Raw genomic sequence first — 16,540 nt, forward strand, 5'->3', positions numbered from 1 at the left:
AAGTCGTGGTCAGAGTTCGAAAACTGCTCGGAGGGTGATGGCGTGCGGCCAGAACAGAAAGTAGAAGGGAGGCAGGAAAAACGTGATGAATGTGAAAGTGATTTAGGGGAATAAAAAGGATAAGGTGGTATAAGGGTAATAGGAAACCGGGTCAAAGCCAAATCAGTTTTGGTAAAATTCTTTTTTTTTTTTTGAAATAATTAAAAACGACGTGTAAATAAAAATTATTTCCAAAGTGATGCTTAATTTTAACAACTTTTAATTAAAAGCCAGTATTAATAAAATAAATGAGAGAGTAACTCGTAAAGATAATTTGGAAAATAACGGGGTGTTACAGACTTCCCTTCTTAAAACAAAGCTTCGTCCTCGAAGCTTAAATCCAAATAGAAAACAACAGATCCTTAAAAATTCTCTTAAGTAACATTCTCCGACTTTTACCAAGGCACATAAACTTACATCCCACATTTCTATAGTCTCCAAATTCCACAAGATACTACCAAACACAATACGCCATAAGTTTTCCTCACGTTTTCTCAACTAAGTGAAGGACCACTAGGAAAGCTTAGAGCATGTTGGATGAAATGAAAAATAAATCAGTATTTTTTTTTTTTTTTTTTTTGCATAAACACATTTTATTCATTCCATATATTACAAGTTCAAGGAGAATAAATAAATAAAATAATAAATAAATAAAATAATAATAAAACAATAACTCCAAGAAGTGCTTAATGTGCACAAGCAGGCCGTAACATACCACCACTCGGTACGCGTTGTGTACCCAATTCTGATAGTCAGATAGTCAACACTGTGCATTAAGCACAATGAACACCAAATATTATGCATAATCATTACCAAGAATTAGTAAGTTGTGTAAAAATAAGTGAAAGCAAAGATACATAACACAACCAACCTCTAAAACATTAACACACATGCATGAAGAGTACAGAAAGAAAGGTATATATGCAAATCTCGACCCCCTTAAAACAAAGCTTCTTCCACGAAGCGTAAATTTACCTTAGGTAAAAAAAAAGGCGAAGGTACTTGTCTCCCATAGCAGATTCAACTTCCCAGGTAGCTTCCTCTACGTTGTTATTGTTCCACAAAACTTTGACCATGTGACTTTCTCCTTTACGTGTTTTACGCACCTTAGTATCCAAAATTTGTATTGGGGTTTCCTCATAAGTCATTGTCTCATCAAGCTCAATAGTCTCCGGATCCAAGACGTGAGATGGGTCACTAACATATTTTCTAAGTTGGGAGACATGGAATACATTGTGAACTCTCTCTAAATAAGATGTAAGTCAAGTTGGTGAACTATCTCAACGATATGCTTCAAAATCCTAAAAATACCTCGGACTGAACTTGCACTTCTTCCTATATCTCATTACCTCTTTAATAGACGAAACAAGCAAAAGACCTTATATCCTTCATTCATGAAATTCCGAATGCCTACTGATTTCATTTGCTAAACCTTTTTGGCGATCTTCAGTCGCCCGCCTTATTCTCCCTTGGATATCGTAACTTGCTCAATCATTAGAGTATCATATTGGACCCCAAATTTGAAGATTCACTAATATATTCCCATACACCAGATTATTGCATACTCTCTAAAGTGCCTCAATTGCTATCATCGAAATTCTAGCTTAGCGACAATTATTATACGAAATTCCATAAGATCTAATTAGTATTTCATGCTCTTTGGTGCTGAACAAGCTCGTGTCTCAAGTATTAAATTTGTCTCTACTTACGCATTCTCAATCTGTTTAATTCGCCGCCCTTCATCACCTTATTACCTTTCTGTAAGACCTGGGTAATCTATAACTAAATCAACAGAGAACAAAATTTTATATCAAGTAACCAACTTTTAGAGGTTGTAGAGATCTTTTATGTGCACACTTTACCCTTTGATATAACAAACAATGAGTCACTAAGTCCATAATTCACTTCATCAGTCTAAACCACCACAATGTTGATTTCAAATACTCGTAGATCTTATACCTCCCAAGTGAACGAAATGTTTAGTCCCAAGCTCCTAAATCATTAATTATCCTCTCCTTGATCTCCTTCTGACTAGGTACATATACCCTATTACCACATAGTTGATCTCCAACATAGTTAACTTTGGTTAAAACCCCAACTTCGGATATTCACCTTTTAAAGGCAATACCATTTGTCATTACAATTATCGAAGCATCTTCTTAACTAATCATCTTAGTCATGATTGAATAACTTTCAGAACGCTCAAAAGTCTGTAAGTCTGTAGAACTGCTACTCATTTCATGATTATGATATAACCTCTAAACATCAGATTACCCATCTTAATCTTAATAGTACATTTTTTTATTTTTTTTTCAGGATCCCCTTTTAATAATCTAAACAAATAGCAATGATGCCTCAAATAACACTAGTATACTTAAGCTTTCACAAGATCCAACTATTTTTTTCCCTAACATTTCTAATACCACAATTGTTCTACACACTATTATCTCGTAAGTATTTATACCGTCGTAACACCGCCTCAATAAGATGAAATGTGCACCTTTGAGCCCATTATTTGTCTTCACTTAAGCCCAAAAACAGAGGGCCTTGTTTATCAAATCTATCACTACAAACAGATATAATAATTCCTTTTTATGATAATAGTTAAATCCTTTATGACATTCTTTAAATCCAACTTAATTTTCCATATCTCACAATTTCTCAAATGACACCCCAAACTACTCCAATATGTAATATGCTTCCCATAGTGTTCTCGTTTTATGGTTTCAAAAACATAATTATAACCTCGTTCAAATTGAATGTCTAATTCCATCTTCTTCTTTTTGTCAAATCAAACTTTTTCACAAGGCTAAGGCTAATCCTTATAATACCGTGGGTTCAACATTTCTAAATCGCTCTAAAATTAAAGTACTTACAACCACTACACGACAACCTCAATCGTCTCAACCTCTAATCTTAATATATAACCTTAAATCCCATATATACCCATATTACTATAAATGAGGACATATCATCGAATCCCATTACTACTAAATTGTAAGATACAAAATCCCAAAGTAATTCTTTCCGTCATTGTCTACCACTAATCCTAACCTCTTGCCTTAAGTAGAAGACCGCTATTCTACACTGAACTCCATCGAACACTCTCTTGCGAGAAAGAATAAAATTTCACTTTTTTTTTTTTCTAACTTAGTTATCTAACTCGCTCGAGTTCCTTATCTAGTAAAGATCATGCGTCGTATCTTCTATACCACATCAAGCGAATCGAACCTAACAATAATAATAGGTGTAGCATCCTTTTCATTCTCCAAATAGGTAATAACATCGGCTCCTTAAATTCCCAAAACAACTCAGACGTAATTTCATCCATACCCAAATTTACTAATTTCATAGCATAGAGCTCGTTGGTTTGTTTTTCTTACAAGAGTTCCTTGATAAAATATACTCCTAATAATAAATCCAATACTTATCTATAACAGATAGTACATACGATAACTTCAAATGATCAAGGCAACATTCTCGTCACTTGTCGTTTTAAAATCGCCCAGTATAATGTGAACACTTAGCCAGCAACTTAGCCCTTAGTCTAGTTTTTCGAAACCAGTGCTCATGATAAATGTTAGCATATTAACTTATTCCACTAATAGCAATAACTTAACAATGTGTCAGATTCAAAAGTCACAATAAATGAAAACTTACATATGCAATGCACCCATCCTACCCCGCACTCGTTTTTTTTCTTTTTTTTAAATACGAAGGTTTTTTTTTTTTATAAATACGAAGGGGGTTTTTTTTTTTCAAAAAAATTGTTTTAAATTCTGTAAAACTTATTTTCTTTTCGGAAAACCATGAGCTCTGATACCAACTGTAACAACCCTAAATTTTCACGACCAAAACGATAAAGAAGAGATGGAAAATTCACGGCTGTCACTCCACACTTAGCTGAAAATGCCAAGTGCAAGGTAAATACAGAGTAACCTTTAAAACAAAGTACATCTCTCAAAACTTTATCAAATAATTAAAACGTTGCAGCGGAAGACTTAAGTTTTACAAAATCTAAAACAATAAATATAACTCAAATCCAACAATATTATAAAATTATAAATAGATTAAGACAGAGTCTTTATTCAAAATCCTTCCACGCTCGTACTAATTCCCGGATCCGATATGCACCCATGCAGCATCTCAAGCATCTCAATTGTACCTATCAACTGTACCCAAAATATAAATAGGTACAGGTTCCAGTGGGGGAACGACCCAAAACATAAGGACGTCAGCAAAGGCTGAGTTTAAGAAAATAAGAAATATTGACAAACACAGAAACAGTATTATAAATTAACAAAGCTTTGAAACCAAAGTAAAAACAAGAAATATATTCCAAAACCAATTGCTGTAAATCCAATAATATTAACCAAACAATTCAAAACCAAAACTTTTACCACCTGTGTGCCAAGGTCCTACCCTTGACACGGCCTAGAGGCACCACATGTGCTTTGTTAGACTCATAAAAGTGCGCACCTCTCACATTTGGGCAGTCAGTAGGATGGAACCGCCAAAGGAGAAAGTCTAACTACCTAGCGACTGGGGGCCGGACAATCCCCACCCAAATGAACTCGGGCCAAGAGTTTAGTTTCGGGACGTAATCCCAGGAGCGTCAAAGACGACCTTAAACCTTCTAGACCAAAAGAAACCAAATTTTACAAAGCGGCCTGAGCCGAAACCATTCCAATATGTAATACTCAAAATACAGAAATACGAGTAAAAATTCATCGGTGCCAAAGTATTATAATAAAAAAACAATTTAAAAGTTCAACCGAACATGCTCTTTACTTAAATTTGAAAGGGAAAAAAAAGTCCTTACCTCTCAAGACGATCAGTCCAAATCACCTTAATCCAAGAATTCTTTTATCTCGAAACCACATGCTACAAGTATATAGAATTATCCAATTACTACTCTATTCAATATGGAAATAAACCAAACTTACTATATAGACTCACAACACATAAGCTCGCCCCACATCTCATCAGATGATCACAACTCAGACAGTAAAAGAAACGAAACCATAACTCAGTATTGTGGACTATAGCATTAACGTCCATCCCAATTATCAACTTGTGTAACCAACAACCAAAAGTTAACATTCCAAATCCATGCTCCTATTCAAGCGTGTAAAACAAGGCTAAATCCTCACCTTTAGTTTCTAATTTCCCAAAGTAACAGACCTCCTCCAACCAGCCTCTACATATAAGAGAGTATACGCTTTACGTTCATTCTAGTATCATTTATTTGGAACGAGATGCCTAACAGAGGGAAAGGAGCGGTCAAGCCAATGGTAAATTACATTTTAGGATAAGAGGACTCGCATGGTATATAACATAAGTGGTATGTGTAACCCAACAGATTATGATTGACCAACTTGACAGTATCTTAAACAAATATACACAGCAACCTAGCTACATTATAAACTGCTCTCGAACCTTCCCAACAATAAGACAACCACAACCAGTAACATCGTACCCCAAACACCATGATACATTCCGGTAATAAATCTGAACTAATCAACTCAAATTCTCACAACTACTTCCCATAACTTGTATAGAATCCATTACAATATCATCTTAATTCTCACCAAATTTTAAATAAACACATCCCAAACTTTAAACATACCAACCCATAAAAATCTCGACCACAATTAAACAAATCGTTTAATGTTCCAGAACAACTATTCACCAATTGAGCAAAAGAAAGAAAAGTGAGTACTTACAATTAATAAAATCTGAATAAGAGACTGGAGGAACGATTAAAGTCGTGGTCAGAGTTCGAAAACTGCTCGGAGGGTGACGGCGTGCGGCCAGAACAGAAAGTAGAAGGGAGGCAGGAAAAACGTGATGAATGTGAAAGTGATTTAGGGGAATAAAAAGGATAGGGTGGTATAAGGATAATAGGAAACCGGGTCAAAGCCAAATCAGTTTTGGTAAAATTCTTTTTTTTTTTTTTTGAAATAATTAAAAACGACGTGTAAATAAAAATTATTTCCAAAGTGATGCTTAATTTTAACAACTTTTAATTAAAAGCCAGTATTAATAAAATAAATGAGAGAGTAACTCGTAAAGACAATTTGGAAAATAACGGGGTGTTACAAAAAGTGTTTAAGGAAAAGTGACGGAAGCTTTTTATATTAATTCCGCATTATTAACAAAACCCGTCAAAACAAACCCGTAAAACACACTTACTCGATCGAGTAAGTAACTTACTCGATCGAGTGCCCCTTACTCGATCGAGTGCCACACATACTCGATTGAGTACCCATCAGACAAACTACTGTTTCGTATAAAAACATACTTACTCGACAAAGTAAGTCCCACTCGATAGAGTACCCATAGACATAGAAAACCGTAGTATTACACATACAACTAATACTAGCCATGCCAGATCACCCAAACTATCACTTTTGAACCTCATTCCATTAGTTTACCGTACCCAACATAAATCACAAAACATTCATATAACAACTTTATAACTTTCACACCCTACCATTTCTCGTGAGATCAGAACCTCACACAAACATTTATACACATCATAGACCCATAAACACATCCAACCAGTCAATCCTGATCACGTAAGTTACCACCTGAATGATAAAGTTACCTCTCACCCGAGCTTAACTCGTATGCCCCTCATAACATATTCTCCCATTCGCATATCCATCACCCCCTGCTAAATGTAACCATACCATTAATACTCAACTACTAACAACCGCCTCATATAACCACATCTTATACTCTCTCACAACCATACATATCAATCTGGTCTCTACAAAATCAATCTCTTTAGAATTGCTACCTTTCTTATCCATCAGCACCCTTAACCACTAGTGACAAAACCAAAATACCACCATTGCTCGTATAGCAAACCTCTTACACTCATCTCTAAACATCACGGTTTATTTCCTATCTTTGTTTAATATCCCAAATAACGAACATCAAATCCATCAACAAAATTACCTCAACACTATTTCCAATTTCATCCTTAATTGTATCGTCATCTAATTCTCCACCCAAAATCTCATATCATGCAGATACTCTACCAACTTCTTACTCCCTTAATTCCTCGAAACTCATGACTAAGCATGTTGTCCTGAAACTCCTATATAACCATTAACTAACATCCTCATGATAGTATCACACATCTCGACGATTCATTACCTCTTTATCACATAACTCCGGACAATATTTTTCTCGGCTTACTTTTTACCCTTCTTTTCTCTTTACACTCAACAATACCAATTAATAGTTCAACTCCTTAATCCTTCTACCTAACTCTTTAGTAATCCAGTTACCCTTTCGTTGCTCCAAAACTCAAATTCCATTATTTCATATTAGTACCATCTCAATCTTTCTTACCACTGCTATTACTCACACTTAACATAAATCAGTCCAGACCATCTCATGCTATTACTCACACTGATCTCCAATCTCTCCCTTTTTTTTTTCCAAAACTCATTTCATATCGTTACTTGCCCAAGGAAATCACACATTAGTTTCACCTCTTGACATTACAAATTCCCAAACTCACTCACTATATGCAAATCCACGTCGCGACATGTTTCCACTAAGTTCACTACATACCACTCTTCTCCATCCCTCTACAATGATCTTTCACTACATAAATTATACAAGGAACTTACCTCCGACACGACGATCACAACGGTGTAAAGAACAAGATGATCCGACCAACCAAGCCTTGAGATTTGCTAATAATGCGATGAATGCGAAGAACGTAACTTTCAATCTTCTCTAGAAAGGTTTTAGGATGATAAAAGTGTTTAAGGAAAAGTGACGGAAGCTTTTTATATTAATCCCGCATTATTAACAAAACCCGTCAAAACAAACCCGTAAAACACACTTACTCGATCGAGTAAGTAACTTACTCGATCGAGTGCCTCTTACTCGATCGAGTGCCACACATACTCGATCGAGTACCCATCAGACAGACTACTGTTTCGTATAAAAACATACTTACTCGACAGAGTAAGCCCCACTCGATAGAGTACCCATAGACATAGAAAACCGTAGTATTACAATTTCTACGTTGGATATAAACTACTTATATTATTATCTCGTACAATCAATTAGATCTGATAATCAGGAGGTTCATATCAGATCTTATTGTTAGGTTCATATACCTATTATTAGACTCTTCTAATAGTGAACTAATTAACATATTAATATGAGTTCATTAGATCTAGTGCATGCATAACTAATTAAGAGATAAAATAAGAAAAATAATGTTCCTTACATTGTTATGAGGCACGAAATATGGGCACAAATAAGGTCACCTTCCTTATTTGTTCTTGAGCTCAAATATTATGGATGATCCTCCTAAATCCCAAATATAGAGATCCTCCTTTGATTGCACCCAAAACAAATCCCTTAAAATAATATACTAATTAACTAGATTAGTGTATTATTATTCCTTAAATAGATTCTAATATTAGCTCTATTACTACACTAGTAATCTAATATTTATGATAATATTAGATGAACAATTTTAATGTATTCTAAAACTAGTTTTTAGAGAGATGAGAAGATGAGAATAAGAATGGTGAATGCATAAGAATGAGAATGACAAAATGAGAACAAAATTCTCTCATAAAGAGAGGAGTGGCCGGGTGGTGTAAGGCCTTGTGCCAATGCATGGCTTCTTCTTTTCCTTTTGTTCGTCTCCAAAATGTAGGTGTGTAAGGCTAGTATGGAATAGCCATGATTATATGCATTTTATCACATAAAATAATATCATCTACACTCCTTCCACCCTCCATTTCGGTCCATATGTATAAAATGGACTTCCATTTTATTTTGTCAATTTGTCATTTGTCACACAATATGTTACATGTAGTATGTAACATGTTATTAATTAATTTAATGCATATTTATCAAATAAATATCATTTTATACATTAATTAAATTACATATAACAAATTGTCTAGTGATTCTTGATCACATAAATAAAATGGGTCATATAATTATAATTCACAACATATTGTAATTATAATTAACCATTCATTCTTATCTCAATTGTTTCATAAACAATAATCAATTTTAGTAATAAAATATTTTAATTACTAAAATAAATCTTATTTAATCAAATTACAATAAGATATAAATATTCTCTCTCACAAATAAATTGTTCAATTTTAAGGAATTAATTAATCTGTATCGTCATACAATTAATTAATTAATCTATTAAGGGAATTGTCCTATAAGTGTGACCTTAAGGGATCAACTGGTCACCACTGTCAAACGACAGTAATGTCAAACTCTAGTTAGCCAATCATTACCGATTAATGTTGATCAGTTGACTATATAAATGAATCATCCCTTACGTATTCTTAATTTGAGATTTAAACATGTGATCGCACTATTGTCGAGGACACATACTCCAACAATCTCCCACTTGTCCGAGACAAGTGTGCGTCACCAATTCTCTTGTCCTATTATAATCTCCCACTCCATGCAAGGTGTCTTGCAGGTCGTACTTGCATTTGATCATATCTTCAGTGGTTTCCTCGATCTGGAGAGTAACTGTCTGACCGGAATTATCTACCGTAGATACCTTCCGAGCGTGGCCACGTATTTTCAGTTCACTACTCCTCGAGTGGCCCTGAGATTTTAAACAACCCTGACAAGGAGGTGGACAATTCCTATCGCACTATTCTCCTCGTATAGCCACAGTTCATCATGACCCAAAATATACTCATTTGACTTCAGTTACGACAGTCGTAGAGTATAAATCAAAGCCATTCAGAAATTTGTGCCAACTTGGGCGAATAGTCTCTAGTCAAAAGAATCGACTCATAAGAATACTATAGTAGCTCTTGCCACGACCAGGCTTTATGAATTTCCAGAACTCTATAAGTGGTCACTGCCTGACAGAGTGTCTCATACAGCCTGTCTATGTGATCGACTAGTCATCCTATATGACCCTATGGCACTTGAACTTGCCATCAATCGCATCACACTCTAGTCACTTCGAGACGTCACCTCCTATAAGTAACCAGGGGCGCATACTATGTTAATCCAGTTCACTTCAATAGGGTTCAATATTGCCTTAACAACCCATTTGGATATAACAAAGTAATGAATGAGTTTAAAAAAACTCAAACGATAAATGCGATTATCACATATGAATAGTCAATACTTTATTACTACTTCATATCTCATAATCTGTAGTGTACATTTTACACTAATTAAATTGCAATAGAAGCTTGGTAAATGGATATACCATGTATCCATGCACTCCAACTTTATTAATTGCTATTTCCTTCTATTCAATGTTATTTCTAATAACATGAATTTATCTAGGTGTATGTCTAGTCTTCTTTACTAGACTTGGGCTCTTGTACTTGGAAGATGCTCCCACTGTTATCATATAACTTGTGATAAAGTCTTTGGTAGAGGGATTTACTCTCATTCCATACGTTGACCATCTTATCACAATTTACTTAGATTCTGTTTGTAGAATTTGCAATGGTCGAAACTAAAATATTTCTTTAGTCTCTTACTCTTAAGTCAATAAAATCAGCCTAGGATTTCGACAAATCCTTAAAGGTTTAGAAACTAGAGTTTGTGTAACCCTTCAACACACAACTCAGTATATCATCCAAACATATGAACGAATCCTCAATTCTCCTCAAGAATCTCAAAGGATGTTCTTTAAGGCTTTCACAAGACCATCATTCGAATTAACTTGTTATTGACTTATTATGCTCCAAGCATATAATTCATCATGGAATGTGCATTTATTGGCATACATGATCGTTTTAATGGCGGAAACATTAACAATCGATTTCATGTGATCAACAACTTATTTAGGTTCAGTGAATGACTATGACTCTATCATAGTAATTCCACTTTCATCAATATGAATAACCTACTCAACCTTGTTGATGTAAAACAGATATGAAAGATCTTATCATCATAAGACTTTCGACTCTATGCCAATATTCTCTCAAATTTAACACATAGATTCGGAAATCTAAAATACATCGCACCTTTTCCTAGTCTCCCAATCACTCTGTCACAGAAGAGAGCATTGGTACATTATTCTCAATAAGTAATATGTTATAAACATATAAGACATGGAAAAGAATAATTCTGGCTCCACTTAACTTCATGTATAATCATGATTCTTCAACAATGTGAATGAAACCATGAACGAAAAGTATGATTATTACAATCCTTTGATGCTTGCTTAATTAAGACCATTCTAGGATTGCTTAAGTAAGCTATGCATAATATGTTAGGATTCTTAGATCTTTATCTAAGGTTTTGTGTTCCATACACATCCTTCTCTAAATTCCCATTTTAGAAAAGCGAATTTTTAATATCATTTGCCATTCTTCATCAAAATGAAATGTGGCAATTCCTAACATGATTTATCTTGATTAACATCTTCATGTCAATTTATGCTTTTACTTTGAAGAGACCATCGCCTTAAAGTAAATCTACTCTTGAGTAACAATTTTTGGATTGTAATGTTATGGCTTGTATTTGCAACAAAATCGATTTGGGACTAGGTCATAATTCCATTACTTTCGAAAAGTAACATATTAATAATAAGACATGTGTGCTTTACTCCCACTCTATCTCAATAGATTATAGTTCCATTACTTTCAAAAAATAACACATTAACTATAAGACATGTTTGTGACGATCTACTCCCACTCTATCTCTTAGAAATACATCTATCTTCTTAAGAGATAGCTTTGTGAGTTACAAACATATATGGTAAAGAAATAGAAGTTTGTCTAGACTGACGTGTTAGCACATAAAAAGACCAGCTCTATTATGGCAGCTTGATTCATGTAATATGCGAATCTGATCCATGTCATTTGTTAAATAGACTTGCTATTTTAGGTATCTCCTGGTTGACCATTCGTTTATAGTAACGTGTCCGTTTTGGATTGCAAATTCCCAAAAGTGAGTTCGATAACTGATGTGACTCTTATTTGCACACATTTAGTCCCCTAATTGAACCCATTTTGCCTACTAATATAGCATTTCATGACCATTTTATCCGTCAATTCCTTCCTATTTTGCTTTCCTATTGCATTGTATATGTCTTGTAGAAAAGAAGATAATGAGGCAGAATTCCCGTCTCCCGTGCATATTTGGAAACTTGTTGACGATCTTGGATGGACTATTATGAAGAGGAGGCAAGAATGATGACCAAGGATGTAGGAATAAAGAGTATATAGAAGGATCATAGGCTTAAAAGCAAGGATGACGAGAAGGAAGCCATTACAAGAAGAAATTGCTCGGAACCAAACCAAGAGTTGCTCCTTTGGCTATGAAAGTATGCTAGATGAAACGATGTCGAAAAATCAAGTGCTCTAGGCTTTTGAATCACTCCAATAGGAGTCCGGATGAGGAAATGACGTCCGTTTTACGATCCGAGCTCAAATAGACAAGCTGTCCCAGGATCCGCGCATCCCAAGCTGCTTTGCCATTTCAGAAGGTACTGCCCAAGGATCCGCGCATCCCGAGCCCAGGATGAGCATCCCAGACCTAGGATCCGCGCATCTCCCTCAGGAGTTGCAATTCTCTATTCAACACTTAACATTGTTATTTACTAATCTACCCTTGCTTAACCTAATGATGTACCACTATATATACTCCATTTGTAATAATCAATTGAACTAAGTTCCCTTAGATTAGATTAAGCTTCTTTAGATTAGATTAAACCTTCATTAGGAGTAGATTAGAATATATTAATCTCAATCATTCCACAAAATTACACATTAATCTTTCTTTAATCATTGTTCAAGTTTATTATTGGGTAATTGAAGATTATTGGGTTTATTATTGGAGAATTGACAACTCTTCATCAATCAATCAAGTTTTCTTCTATTATTCTTTCCTTTCCATTTGTTCATCTTAAGTTTGGTATAATTCCTTTACTCTTTACTCTTTATTGCTTATTTCTTCACTCTTTTATCATGTTTATACTTGTTGTGATGATTGACACAATTGATGACATGTTTTCCATGATAATAAGTGAGTAGTTATTTAACTAGGATTAGTGGGGGATTAGGGGAGTTAATCATGGGATAGATTTATGCTTAATGAGTTCATATGAATGCTTGCTTATTTTTGTTTTTTTTTTTTTTTTGGTAAATGTAAAAAATATATTAATAAACCAAACACCAAATACATCAACATTTCAAGCTGACATGATAATCAGCTAGCCATGGATCTAATTACATATTACATAAGTTTCTCAAGCCAATTACGATCTCTCCTTGGCATTGTGCCCTTACTTTGCTGTTGAATTATAGTTCGAACTTCAAATCGAATCGTTTGGGACAACTGCTTTGGAGCTTGGATTTGCATCTCATGTATCGCGCCATTTCGTTGCCTCCAAATGTGATAAGTAACAAAGACATTCAGAATGCTATTAATAATTCCAACTTTCAGTCTGGACAATCTAGCATTCCCCCTCCAATCCTGGTCTCTAGTTTCAGGCAAAGAGTAACCAATCCAAACACAGATCAAGGCCATCACTGCCTTATCAGATCGGCATTTAAAAACAGATCTTTGCAAGGTTTCTTCCTCATTCCCACAGATGCAACAGAGATTATCACTAGCAATGTTGAGTCTAAAAAGCTTGTCCTTAGTGTTAAGCCCCCGATGATGGTACATCCAGGCTATAATAGAATGTTTAGGGACAGTCCACTTATTCCAAACCTGATGATGCCACTCTATATCGTGAATAGAGTGATGTAGCCAAGCATACCCTTTAGCAATGGAATACTCTTTACCAGGGCGGGGAGCTCCATTCATTCTCGATCGTAAGCGGGTTGCATCTCAATCTTCAATATGCAAACCTTCTTCCACGTCCAACTTGCTCGCATTAGGACACCGATAACTATCAGGTAGTCCCTCTCATGTATATGCTATGGATCCATTGAACCCAAAGTTTGTTAGGGTGAGCATGGATCCACCAAAGTAACTTACCAATTGCAGCTTTATTCCATATGATTTCATTCTTAAGTCCTGCACCTCCCTGTCTTTTCCCAAGACAAATTTTATCCCATGCCACGTAGGTGTCTTAAAGTATTCAGAGCTTCCACACCACAGGAAGTTCCTACATATGGCTTCAATCTTAGCAATGACACCTTTTGGCAAGATGAAAATAGAAGCCCAATAGGTGTGTAAGGACTTGAACACAAACTTTGACCAGGATTAACCTCCCCGCATATGATAGCTTTTTGGTTCCCAACATTCGATTCTCTCTAACACCTTGTCTATTAGAGGTCGAGTCTTTGATAGTTAACTTAGATGGTTTGATTGGCACCCCTAAGTATTTGAATGGGAGGGTCCCTTCAATGCAAACTGAAACCCGGACAATATCGCTCTAACTTCAGGTGGCACCCCATTCAAGTACACATTTGATTTGCCTTTGCTCATCCGCAAGCCCGAAGCCTTGGAAAAAGTGGCAAAAGTTCTGAGTAGCACCATAATAGAGCCTATATCCCCTTTGCAAAATAGAAGAAGGTCATCAGCAAACATTAGACTACTCAGTTTCATTCTTTTACAAAGAGGGTGGAATTTAAAATTCATAGTAGTAGTAGTGTAAGCAAGAAGCCTGGTAAGATATTCCATACAGATGGTAAACAATAAAGGGGAGAGTGGATCTCCTTGTCTCAAACCTCGTTGCCCTTTGAACCACCCAAAAGAATCACCATTCAGAGACAAAGTATAGGTGGCAGTAGTCACACACTCCTTGATAAGATTGATAAATGGCATTGGCATATTAAGCTCAATCATCATTTGAAACAAAAACTCCCATTCTACAGAATCATAGGCCTTCTGAAGGTCAATCTTAAACAAACATCTAGGGGATACAGACTTCCTCCCATAGAGTCTCACCAGATCCTGACAGATGAGAATGTTTTCCATGATGCTTCTGCCTTGAATGAACCCTCCCTGAGTGAGAGAGATGATATAAGGAAGGACTGTAGCCAGCCTGGAACAAAGAATTTTGGATATGCATTTGTATACCACATTGCAGCAGGCAATTGGGCGAAACTGCATTACAGTAGCTGGGTTAGTCACTTTAGGAATGAGTGTAATGCTAGTAGCATTCAACTGTTTCAATAATTGGCCATTTCTGAAGAACTCCTGAATTGCCTCACAAAAATCCCCACCAATCTGATTCCAACAAGCTTTGAAGAACTGGCTAGAGTAGCCATCCGGTCCAGGAGCCTTCTCATTAGGTATGCTAAACAGCACCTCTTTAATCTCCTCATTAGTCACAGGACTCATCAGCTGCTGAATGTGGTTTGCTTCACATTTGTTCCCATAACTCATAATCGTCTTACTAATCGCCACAGTAGGATTGCTCCTCCCAAGTAACTCAGTGTAAAATTGAATGAAGCTATTCTGAATCCCACTAGGAGTTACATGAATATCTCCATGTTGATCTGCAATTTGAAGCACCTGATTCTGTCTTCTTCTAGTTCTTAAAACCCCATGAAAGTAAGCAGTGTTGGAGTCCCCTTCACTGCTCCATTTTATTTTAGACTTCTGTGACAGGAAGTCCTGCTGAGCCTCAGCTAGATTCCTATACTCCTCCCTTAACTGACATTCCTGGCTGATAAGAGCAGGATCATTAGGTCTCACTCCCAATTCCTGTTGCACCTGAGATAGCCTGGTAAGAGCTATATCTGCATTCTTCTCAATATCAGAAAATTGAGACTTGTTTAGTCCTCTTAGGAAAGGTTTTAGATTTTTTAACTTCTTCACTAACTCAAACATTTTGGTGCCTGTATTATGACATTGCCATCCTTCTTGCACCACCTCTTGAAAGTTAGAAGCCCTACTCCACATATTGAAATACTTAAAAGGCCTAACCTTAGCATTCTGCTGACTACCATTGCTTACCAAACAAGGAGTGTGATCAAAAAGACCCTCAGGGAGAAATTGAGCAATCAAATCAGGGAAAGAATTTTGCCACTCCTGGTTTATAAGCCATCTATCCAGCTTACTGTACACCCTATCTGCAGGGCATTGTTTATTATTCCAGGTGTACGTTGCTCCCATTGCAGGGCTATCTAGCAATTCACACTGGTGAATACAATTCAGGAAAGGCTCAGCATCAGACCTGGAAAAAGAACCACCAATCCTCTCATCAGCATTAAGCACACAATTAAAATCCCCTGCTACTGCCCAAGGCCCTTGAGTTGAACCAGCAATACGTATCAGATTATTCCACAGGGACTCCCTATCCTTACCATCATTAAAAGCGTAAACTACAGTCCAGCTAAAACTCACATTCTCAGGCTTTTGAGTAATCTTCATATGAATATATTGGGGATCATATTCTATGAACTGGACATCATAATTATTGACTTGCCACAGAATCCATATTCGCCCACCAGGATGATAGGCAGTGTTAGTAGAGATGCTCCAATTATTAAACACATTCACAGCTTTGTTCACATTCTGTGGCTTGATCTTAGTCTCAATTAATCCA

General features: G+C 35.9%; 1 protein-coding gene across 1 annotated transcript; it reads right to left on the reverse strand.

The window, feature by feature from the left end:
* Positions 1-13,269: 13,269 nt before the first annotated feature.
* On the reverse strand, positions 13,270-13,845 carry LOC141651693 (uncharacterized). Its single transcript, XM_074459392.1, has one exon. It carries the CDS (start codon positions 13,843-13,845, stop codon positions 13,270-13,272), a length of 576 nt encoding a protein of 191 aa, XP_074315493.1.
* Positions 13,846-16,540: the final 2,695 nt, after the last annotated feature.

Source organism: Silene latifolia, chromosome 4, assembly GCF_048544455.1.
Source record: "Silene latifolia isolate original U9 population chromosome 4, ASM4854445v1, whole genome shotgun sequence".
In the NCBI taxonomy this organism is placed as follows: Eukaryota; Viridiplantae; Streptophyta; class Magnoliopsida; order Caryophyllales; family Caryophyllaceae; genus Silene; species Silene latifolia.